Source organism: Phyllostomus hastatus, unplaced genomic scaffold (assembly GCF_019186645.2).
Source record: "Phyllostomus hastatus isolate PE091 unplaced genomic scaffold, TTU_PhHast_1.1 phas_scaffold_39, whole genome shotgun sequence".
In the NCBI taxonomy this organism is placed as follows: domain Eukaryota; kingdom Metazoa; phylum Chordata; class Mammalia; order Chiroptera; family Phyllostomidae; genus Phyllostomus; species Phyllostomus hastatus.
Genome location: NW_025334028.1, coordinates 33606571 through 33617874, shown reverse-complemented (window position 1 = coordinate 33617874; position 11304 = coordinate 33606571). Strand labels below are relative to the sequence as shown.

General features: G+C 47.5%; 1 protein-coding gene across 9 annotated transcripts in view; it reads left to right on the top strand.

Annotated features, from left to right (window-relative positions):
* The first annotated feature begins 276 nt into the window (after positions 1-276).
* DIP2C (disco interacting protein 2 homolog C) overlaps positions 277-11304 on the top strand; it is a 446223-nt gene continuing 435195 nt past the window's right edge. For 6 of the 9 annotated variants that reach the window (XM_045820044.1, XM_045820049.1, XM_045820039.1 and 3 more), the window contains exon 1: positions 277-513. In XM_045820044.1, the coding sequence (XP_045676000.1) occupies positions 429-513 (85 nt within the window). In that variant the 5' untranslated portion in view covers positions 277-428. The remainder of the gene's footprint in view (positions 514-11304) is intronic. The other 3 variants (XM_045820046.1, XM_045820042.1, XM_045820048.1) reach the window with 3 other exon arrangements.

Sequence of the window (11304 nt, the reverse complement as noted above, 5' to 3'; positions counted from 1 at the left end):
TCCTGGCGCGCGCCCCCGTATTGCACATCATCCTCATCCTGCCAACCCCAAATCCCCTAGCGCACCCCACACGCTCCCCTCCGCAGCGTTCGTGCTGGTGCGCGCCCCCGTCACTAGGTCCTCGCCTGCTCTTCCACCCCCGCCCCCCGAGCCCAGTGCGCGCCCCCGCCCTGCAGCCCCCGCCCTGTTTGCGCTCTCCCTGCCGCGCGCACCAAGAAGCACCCGGCGGAGCAGCGGAGCAGCCGCGGGACCGCGCTGGGCCGGGGGCGCGCGGAACGCGGGGGCGCGGGCGCGAGGCCGCCCGGCGGGGCCGCGCGTAGGAGGTACCGGAGGAGGAGCGCTGCCCGCCGGTGCCGCCGCTCGGTGCGGGTCAGGGATCGCAGGAGCGGCCAAGCCGCGGCCTGGAACAAAGAGGCGGGCGCGGCGCGATGGCGGACCGCAGCCTGGAGGGCATGGCGCTGCCGCTGGAGGTGCGGGCGCGGCTGGCCGAGCTGGAGCTGGAGCTGTCGGAAGGTAAAAGGCCCGGTCGGGCCGCGCCGTGCTGTCTCCGGGAGGCCGCTGCGGGCCGGTGGGAGGGCGCGTGGTCCCTGGGGAGCGGGGTTCCTGCGGTGCGTGTCGCTGCCCGCACCTGGGCCAGTGCGTGTCGCCGCCGGGCTGCGCTGCGGCGGGGCCTGGGGCGCGGGATGTAGCTGCTGGCCTGGCGGGCCCGTGTCCTTGTGCGCGTCCGCGCTCTGCCCCCGCGGCCCAGGCTGGGGACGTCTTCGCGCCGCTCGGCCTGCGGTGTTCTGGCCTTGTTCTAATGCGAAACTTGTCGTTGGACTTGAGGGTTTGATCACCGATGTGCAAGGCATCCTGGTTTTCCTACGGCCTGTCCTGCTCGGGGAAGGTAGTGCTACTATTGTTCGTGTGTGTTGTGATGCGAAGGGTGGGAGAGTCTCCAACCTCCTCCTTCAGGCCAGGTTCCTTGCGTCGCGCTCATCCCTGGGATTTGGAATTGGTGACAGATTTGCAGCCGTGATTTCATGGAGTGTTCTGTACGGTTTCTTATTTGCTCTTAATGGTGGGATCATGTGCTCAACTGTCATAAGTTTAGATCGGGTTTTGCTATGTCTTAAAAAAGCCACTGAAGTTCTAAAATGTTAATATTTAATATATATTTAGTATTCACCTGGCTCACCCTCGAAAGACCACTAACAGGCTGTGGTGGGGTGGGGAGGGGCCGGCTCGTCTCGGATTTATATTTGGAGCAGTGCAGCGTGGTGAACTTTGTGTGTGTGTGTGTGTGTGTGTGTGTGTGTGTGTAACGGTTTTGTGAGGGCCGGCAGCCAGAAAGTAAATTCATTCGTGCCAATTTCATCAGTAGGGAGGAGCCGATGTTGACTTTATGTCTTCCTTTTTAACACTTGCAGGGCGCAGAAAGGAATAAACCAGGGGACTGAGGTGTAGTGTTAGCTGCCTTTTCGGATGTCCACGGACTATTTCTCTTTTTCAAATCTGGGGTTCTGCAGGACATCCCAATATTTTGTAATGATTAACAGTCCCGTAGCCAGAGAAAGAAGCTGCTTCCTGGACTCTGTGCTGAGCAGACACTGTTTGACCTGGTTGAAGATGTGGGGGCTTGGCTAGTACCCCAGGGGTTCCAGAGGCAGGCCATACAGGGAACACTGTTGAGGTTTACACTGGTGGATAAGTGTGTGCTCTGGACAGTGCTTGAAGGGACGAAGTCTGTATTAGAAAACATTTGCGGGAGTTCCTCAATTTTGTCGATGCTCAGATGGGTTTTCTCCCTCGCTTACCAGCCCCACAGAACTCTAGTTTCTCATCTGCACCACTGTTGTGTGATTCACAGCACCTGTCACTCATGCATTCTCTCTGAACAAGCACTTCTGCTATGTCCGCATCATCCGAAGGTTCAGTGTCAACACCCCACCTGTGTCAGCAAAGTGGGAGCCATCCGAACTCCACAGCCCTGCTCACCTCCCCCTGTCAGCCTGGAAATCACCTCACATTTGCTTCTTTGAGTCTGGGACAGTGCCCCAAATGTGTGTCCTGGCTCCCTGCTGCGCTGGGAGCGGTCACGGTCACACAAACATGTACTTGGGGCGCACTCACCTGTTAGATGACACTCACCTATGACCAGCTGTTGCTCTCGGAGGGTGAGTGATATGTTCCCGCTGCCCAGAGGATGGCAAAACCACTTCGGACCAATGTGCACTCAGCCCTGTGCTCTGTACAGATTTTTAAAAAGGGCTTAATGAATGTCTTATTGAGTGTCTGGACAGAGAAAGGGATGTGTGTGTTTGCATGCAGGAGGCACATTATTGTTTTTCTTTCTATGTAAACCTTGCTAGACCTAGCCTGAACACTGAAGAATAAAAGAATCAGAGGGTTGTGGTGTGGGCTGGTGGAGCCTCAGCCCCTCCCTGCTGGCCCCCTACCCCCCAGTTTGACTTGCTTTGTCCTTGCTGAGTTGTTAGAGTTGTTCTTTAAGGTCATTTGGAATTTTGGGTCTTGTAACCACCATAGAATAGTTTTACTGGCTTAAATTAGATGAACCAACTTGTTTTCCAGTATTGCTTAAAAGAAACCAAGTAATAGCAGGATCAGAAATCTCTGTGTCTCTTCACATTCTGGAACTTAAAAAATGCCCCAGCATACCCACTTTCAAAGGGAAGAGTTAAAACAGCTCTTGGTGCTGAATTACTTAAGTGTATTGCTTTCACATTTTCCCTTTAATCAAGATTCATGGGGAGAGGATTCTTCAAATTAGTCTTCATTATTTTATGGAAATATCAGAAAATATTGTGGAAGCATACGTGGAATTTTCAGTGCTCAGTTCCTACAGAGGAGGATGGCATAAACAGTTCCATTTTAAGTATACAGTATAGGCTGAAAAGGCAGTGGATTGGTCTCTCGAAATTACTTTGTGGCCTGCCAGTCATTAACGGTTGTCTGTTATCTGAATTTGTAGACAGTGGTCCTGTTCTGGTTTGCACTGTCTGATGGATGTTGTTATAGATGCTAATATTATATTTTATTGGGCCATTGTCTGCAGAACTCAGGTTTTTACTTCCCTCTTCTGCTGGCTGTATCCTTGTTTCTTTCTGCTGTTACTGCCCAGTGCTCCCCTCACTGGGGAAAGCCAGCTCCTCTCCCATCGAACAGCCTCGTCAGCAGTGAACAGGAGCCTTCTGGGGAGATGTGGGCACCAGCAGCTCCAGTCACTGTTGTGCGGCCAGGGATTGTGAGTCTGCTCAAATCGTTGGGACTGAATGTGAGTAGGGGAGGAAGCCAGCCCGTGAGCTGGCTGCTGCAGGATGCCAAGTGGAGTGGCAGACACTCCTTTTCCTAGATCATTTTTTTCTTACCCTCTCTGGCCTTTTAGGATCTTGCATTTTTCTTCTTGGCATTAACAGGGTACCCAAATAATTTCAATAGTAATGAGTAAACATTTGGCTTCAGGAAAAACTTTAAATGGAAATACCAGTCAAAGTAGAGAGGAAACAGAAAACTTCTCAATAACGACAGGCTCATGTCTTATTTTTAAAGAAATTCCTGTATTAATTGGGATGGAGAGTTAAGTTTCTCTGTGAACTGGTGCTTGTTCCTGGGGCTGTGCGAACACTGGACTTGCAACTACAGAAGCACTCTCCCCACTCTTTCTGGAGAGGCTGGATTCTTATTTTGGTGGAACTAAGGAAATTGCCTTGTGATATAGCCTGTGAAACTCATTTGGTATTTGCAGAAGAGATGTCTTTAAAAACTATACACCATGTCAAACCCTTTGTGGCTTTCTAGTTGTTGGTATACCTACTTACTTCCTAACTTCTGCTTATGGGGGTTTCTCAGTTCAGGCTTTGCTTTGCTAATTAATATACCAGATTACCTTAACTGTTAGTTTTATTTCATCATAGAATGCAATTTAACATTTTCTTAGTAAATGTGAAGCTGTTTGATGAAGGAGGTGAATGCTGACTTAAATGTCAGACCTTTGTGTTGGTCAAGGAGCCAGTAATTTTTAAAAAATTGCAGACGAGCAAACCATAAGTAGCTTGCACATTCCTGTCACCTAAGAGTGGAATCGTAACGAGATGGCATTTGGAAAGTTTGTGGACTTACAACTGGCATTTCCAGGGCTACTGGTACCAGATAAGAAATACACTTTGCTCCAAACTTGTGTTGCATCCTGCACACTCTTTCCAGCCCTGGTGCTTTTCTTGGAGGTCCCTGTTGCTACACAGCTAAAAGCTCTGCTGAAGCTGAAAGCTTAGGACCACCTCACAAAGTCAGTAAGCAGAGGCCCAGCTGTCTCTAATGCCACCTAAACTTTGTGTACATGCTTCTCATGGAAAGGAAACAGTTGACTTTGGCAAACAAATATGTGAAAAAAGTTGTCCCCCACCCCCAGATTCATTGATGATTTCTTGTAAGTGGGGGAGGAGGGAGGGAGGGGCGGGCAGATCGGGGAAGTAGAGGTGGTGGTGCTCCACCTCCCTTTGGAGGCAGATCTCAGGATGGTTTCCAGAGTGTGTTTGCTTCGTACATCCCTCTCAGAACTGTCACACATAGCCGTAAGTATCACGGTGAATGAAATGAGATACTCATGCTAAATGTTAAATATCGTTACCTGTATTAAAAAATATTTCCAAAATGTCAGCATTGATATGTGTGGGATTTGAAATGGGTGGACTTGAATTCTAAGAGTTCTTCAGCGTTATGAAAATTGTTACATTTGGATGGTCTTTTCTCCATGAATATAGATGTCAGATTTATAGCTAGGAAGCTATGGAAGTAACTACACACATCGAAGGCATAGATATGTAACCTTGTCCCAAATGCTTGTAAGATGTTTGCAATGCTATAGTCCTTAGATCCCAACCTCATGGGGTTAGAGCTGAAACAACAACTCGGTTTTGTTTCAGACAAGGCCCACGGGTTTTATATTCTTGCTATGGTTTGAGGCTACAAGCTGTTGGAGTTATGAGTCACTTCTTGTCTTCCTGCTCCCGGCCTTTTCAAATGGTTGCCTCTTTTTTTAGAGCCGATTTTTTAAAAAGCAGTGATTTAGGGAATGAGTTGTAGCATTCTTCTGAATTGCAAAGAGAGTGTACTGGATCATCTTCGTTTTGATGTTGTGTACGTGGACTGACTCACTAGTTCAAATCCTACTCATATTATTCAGATCATTTCTAGTTCTCATAATTACTCAGGCACCTTAAAAAAAGGCAAATTTTTGGTGCAGTGATTTGATTTAGTTTTGCGCTTCATTACTCATCCTGGGAATCAGGGACGTGTCACCATCGGCTGTAATATGGACGGTGCCTCAGCTGATGTGTTTGGTTTTTCGGCCAATTTTCACTGGGTTGGTGCTCTCCCACCCTCCAGTTTCTTCCTCTGCACACCTCTACTTCCAAGGTTGCTGTCTTTACCTTTTTGGTGCCCCATCCAGGGATTACTCACTGTTGTTGCCAGTGCTCTATTCTTTCTGCTAAGAGAGTGAAAAACTTGTCATATCTCAAAAGAAGTAATTTCATCAGTTTGTTTGTGATGATAACAAATATGGCTGTCAGAGAGGAGAGGCGAACTAGGGGTCCCAGCGAGGGCGGGGTGCGGTACAGGAGCCAGGGTGATAAGGAATGGGGTTCCTGACTTCTGAGCACGTGGATACTGCCCTCTGTCTTCAGGACCTGATTGGGGTTTAATTGTAATAAGCCCTGAAACAAATGGAGTAGGAGAATGCTGAGGTACTGAGTTGTAAAAGTCAAAATTACAGCCAGCAGTCTTTTCTTGGGGGAGAGGGATTCTGTATTTTTTAAAAATATTCTTTTGATATGTTGCATAGTAAAATGAACCCTCTGCCGTGTAAATTACAAATTGAGAGAGCTCTTTATTCTTTCTTTAGGATTTTATTTATTTATTTTTAGAGAGAGGGGAAGGGAGGGAGAAAGAGAGGGAAAGAAACATTCATTTGTGAGAGATACATCAATCAGTTGCCTCTCGCATGCACCCAACCCAGGCATGTACCCTGATTGGGAATTGAACTGGCGACCCTTTAGTTTGCAAGCTGGGGCTCAACCCACTGACCCACACCAGCCAGGGCTGAATTTCTGTTCTATTCCCTCTTCCCATTTCTCACCAAGCTGAGATTCACTTCCTTATAAAGATGAAGACAGCATGGATCTACCCTGACATCTTCTAAGGAAGTTTTAAGAGATGCTTGCTGGGCAATAGGCCAGTTTACCTGAAATGAAAACGGAAATGGAAACTATGTTATTAATTATCCTTACTGGAAATTTCTGTGTCTTTATGAGTAAAGAAATGCAAATAGAACATGGCCAGTATGGCATGTTACAATTACCCATATGCTGACAAAATGTAGCTTATAAGTCATCATATAAGGATGTCAAGTATATCTAAGAGCAGTTGCAAAGCCTTATGGTATCAAAGGAAAGGAACAGATGAAATCTTTTAGTTAGCCTAACGGTTTAGGAAGGACAGCTTTACCTAGGAACCATCCGTTTGAGGGGGCTGGATTATATTACCCTGGGAATTTAAGTATAGAAATACATTTTTAACTCGTGGGTGACTTTCGTTTGTGCTTCTTGACTATCTCTGGGTTTTTCTAATTCCTATTGGCAGGAATTCGTGGGAGGATATTGAGATTTCTCTGAGCTGAAGGTATGATCCTCTGAGAAGTCCTCTTCCTACACCAGAGTGTGCCCAGTGCTCTCTCTTGGCCCCACCACTCACAGCATTGTCTTGGTGAGATAGCTTGTCCCTCACAGCCTTAGTTTCCTCAGCTGCCCTGTGGGTTAATGACTCTCCCTGCAGGGTTGTCATAGGGACCAGAGAGGCAGTGAGTGTCCTAGTGTTTGCCTGGTAAATACCCACTTCTGCTCTTTTCCTCCCAGGTGCTGGGATGAGCTCCTTGTTCTTCCTGCTCCTGGTGCTCCCCTCACCCCAGTTTCTTCACAGGATTTGGGGTCACAGTGACTTTAAGAGTGGCCCTAGGAGAAAGGAAGTGGGAGGAGGAGTCCTTCCAAGGCGCAGGCAGGGTGTGGGAAGCACTCACTTCTGCTGAGAGGGCGCACTTCTTAACTATTGCTTGGCCACTTACCCTGTACTGGAATAATTTCAGAGCTGTGATGCCTTGAAAAAATTTTTTTGAAAGACAAAACTTGTTTCTTCCTATGGCCTCTTTGAGTCAATATACCTGTAAGTGCCCCCTCCCCTGCCTACCTTATTTATTTATTTATTTTTGTAGCTCCTTTATTTTTCAAGAGAGAAGTAGGAGAAGGATGTCCTTGCTTAGGCTCTAGTCCAGCGGTATCTGGGAAGGATGTCCTCTTAGGTTTTCCTCCAGACCGCATTTGGGCCTCCTGTGAGAGTCGTCCCCGAAGCTTGCTGAAGGAGCTGCCTGAGTATCTCCTGCTGCAGTCCCCCTCCTCTCTGCTACCTGACGAGGAAGCGGGGATCTCTGCTGGCTGTGGCTCCGAGACATCTGCCTCCTGGACACGTGTGCGGTGAGACTAGCTGACGTCTCTTCTCCTCATGTCTGGTGACGGATGCACATGGATGTCGGCTGAGGGCCCACACAGGTGGAATGACTGGAGCCTGCGGCAGTTGTGAGAGGCCAGACCCCTCCCACCCGCAGCCTCCTGCAGCGGTGTGGGGTGTGGGGTTCGGGCAGGGGCTGGCTCTGGCAGTGTGGCCCCAGGCCCTGTTCCCTGACTGGCCAAACATCTGGGATGTCCTGGGGCTTTATCCTTACGATTCTCTAGGCAGTCTCGTGGGTTGAGCTCCCTTGGGTTTGTGACTGTGAGTGGGATTGACTGTCATAAACTTCTTTTAAAATAAAGACCAGAGATAGAGTTTTAAGCCCCACCCCCATGTGAACGTAAAGGCATTGCAGAAGTGATGGCCTTGATCAGGTATAATGACAGACTGTTTCAGAGTAACATGAAGTAATAAGGTGGAGCTGGACTTCGTGCCGTACTCTTAAGTGAGCGTTAGCAGGCTTCAGAAACATCTTTTGTTCTTATTTCTTTGGGCAAATATAATGGATGCTTAAAAGCTGTTGAGTTTTAAGTAATATACAGTGATCTTTAAGGAGCTTTTTAAGCAAGGGTGTGGTTCCCTTAAACTTAAGTCATGAATATGCACCTATTTAAAACCAAGGAAGTAACGTATCAATCAACTCACCAGGGCTGAAACTTTGTGATGGGTATTACTAATGCGCATTGTCACAGTCCCCTCTGCCCCCAAGTCACTGCGAAGTGCTGTGTCAATTCTGGAAGAGTAGGACTCGCTGTGATGGGAGGTTTTATTTCTTCCTCGTGCTCAGTTCCTGTGAATGTAACCCTACTGGGTTGGCTGGGCAGCCTCCCCAGCGCTGAGGTCCTGGGGCCAAGTGAGAGATCGCACCTGGGGCTATTTGGCTGCTGCTGCCAGAGTCGGACTTTGAGCGTGGTTCCTCACTTGGTTACTTGTGCACAGATCGGTGTGAAAAGGAAGTAGAATTCGTTTTTCTTTTCCCCTCCCCCTAAGATGGTGATGAATTATTGTTTAGATCTCCTACTAGTAAGAGATTTATAATACCTGTTGGTGTTTTAGAATTCCCTGTTCTTAGGAAAGGCTGGCTCTGGACACAAGAAGGAAGTAGCCTTCCTTGATTTTGCTTGTTTCCTTGATGACTGGTTGAGTTTAGCGTTTGACACAAATAGAACTGTGGATGAAATCTGCTCCTGATAGAAAGGGTGTAAGTAAAACAGGGCCTTTCAGAAAGTGTGTCCTGTGACTGTAGAAGATATATAGAAGAGCAAGGCCTTGGGGAAGGAGTGTGGGCAGAAGGTGGCCGGGGTGGGGCTGGCTGAGAACACCCAGCAGCAGCAGGAAGCTCATGGGGCTGGCCGTGGCGGTGGGACCCTAGGGCAGTTTGATGCCTGGGATTTATTCTTGAAAGATGATGTGGGATGGGGACAGACGTTTGGAACACTAGCATTCCGTGAAACCAAGATATGAAATGAACCTTATAATTGCATGATGCCTGGTATATTTCAACTGCTTTCATGCTGATCTTTTTTAGTCCTTTAAAAGTATTTTCTAAGGAAATGATGTTTTCTTCTTTTTACAGACAAGGAAAGCAGACTGAATTTCAAATGGTCAGAAAGCCATCATGAGCGTTAGAACCTTGGTTTCCTGACACGTGGTCTGTGTGCTGAGTGCGCTGGCCGACGGCAGGGCTTTTGTGAGGCGCTTTCCTTTGGATCAGCGATTGGGGATCCAGGCCTCTCTTTGGAGGCCCGAGCAAGGAGCTTGATAGCAGCTGTGGGTGCTCTCGGGAGGGGAAGCAGTGGGCAGCCCCTTCCTCAGCAGTCTCTCCCCAGCTTGAGCAGCAAGTCAGCGAGGAGAACGCTGGCATTTTCTTTCTGCTTGGTTGTGATGGGGCAGAGGCTTATGCTGCACATTTTCTTAGCTGGCTGCCTCTGGAACTTTGCATTTAAAGTCTAATCAGTCTTCTAGGGCTGGGTCCATGGGTGTTCACTTACAACTTCACATTTTCTGTATGCTTGAAAATTTCCCATGTTAATCATGGAAGATAAATAGAAGACATGCATTCCCTTGGGTTAATTTTTCTGGATAGCATCCTTTAGAATGAGGAGGCTGGATATGGTATGGTTTTATCAGAAATCTTAATTGTCTTGCTCAAGAGGCAATGCTGTTAATTCTGGGTTGTGTTGTTTCTGGGAAACATATTCTAAATGAGGTTCCAGGAATTAACCTCTGTGACATCTCTACCAGGAAGGGGTGACCTCTCTCAAAGCTTCCCCACTGTACTAACCAGGATGATGGTGATCATGTTTAAGCAGCCACCCATCACTCATGAGGTGGTCAGTTTTTAGTTCATCATGGAGTGCTTTCATGCCACTTGAGGTGCCCATTCTGATTTCTGGTTCCTGCAGGGGACGGGCCCGCATCTCATACATGTGACCTGTGCTCGCCTCTGTCCCCAGGGCACCGGCGTTGTGTCTGTCGGGATGCATGGTGCATGATGTAGACTTTTGAATCAGATGTTGCAAGTCGACATCTTTTTGGTGTGAACAAAGTCTGTTCTCTCTATCATGGTGGAGGACACTTACATATATTTGTAGCTACCGTTCACTGATTATTCCCTTCGTTGCATTAAATGTATTCCATTATATTACCTTTTAGCACTTACAACCTGAGTGAAATTACATTCATCTCATAAAAAGGGAAAGTGTTCAGAGAGCTTACCCAGGCCTTGGGGCGAGCGTAGGTCCCTGTAATCAGCTTTGCCCTTGGAGCTCTTTCCGTGCTGCTGCCACCTGCTTTTTGTGTGATAACTCTTTCAGGGGGAGGCCCACTCTTGTGCTGTAAGTTAGGCAGATCCAAAGTAGGAGATCGAATTTTTCAAAGATGGCAACTTTTGCTCTGGATGGTGTGGCTCAGTGGATTGAGTGGTGGCCTGCGAATTGAAGGTCTGCTGGTTCGATTCCCAGTCAGGGCACATGCCAGGGTTGCCGGCCAGGTCCCCATTTGGGGCCGTGTGAGAGGCAGCAGATTGGTGTACCTCTCATACATCAATATTTCTCTCTCTTTCTTTATCCCTCCCTTCTCTCTCTAAAAATAAATAAATAAATAAAACCGTAAAAAAAAGATGGCAAATTTCATGGTATATGTGGTTTTTCTTTTTTACATATTTACTTTCATATACCCTAAATGATATATTCTTTCCACCTGATAGAACAATCCACTTAATTACCAGACATTACTCGTACCGGCACACCTTGTTTTGTTGCACTTCGCAGATGCTGCACTTTCTACAAATTGAAGGCAAGACCCTGCACCAGCAGAACGGTAGCTCACTGGAGTGCGGCCATGCTGACCTTGGCAGCCAAAAGGGGCGCGGGCACCGTGGTCTGCCTTCCCAGGTTCTGGGAAGGATGGTTGGGGAACCTGTAGTCCCCCTACAGGGGATTAAAAAGACCCTCTATTTTCATAGCCATAATCTGTTTAATAAAGCTGTTGGGATCATGGCTGTCTGTTGTCCTATTTTTATTTTTAGGTCCTGGAGGGGAAGCAATTTAGTGATTACTCATAATTGTGAAAATAATCTAGTGATTAGAGAATCTCATTGGGACAGATCGGATAGCTTCTTTCCTTTCAGTTAATTTAAAAAACCTTAATTCAGATAGATGTTGGTGGGAATGACCATTTTTAAAATGGATAAGACAGATTTTTGTGTGACATGAGCCACCCTGGGATACTGTCTCTAGAATATTC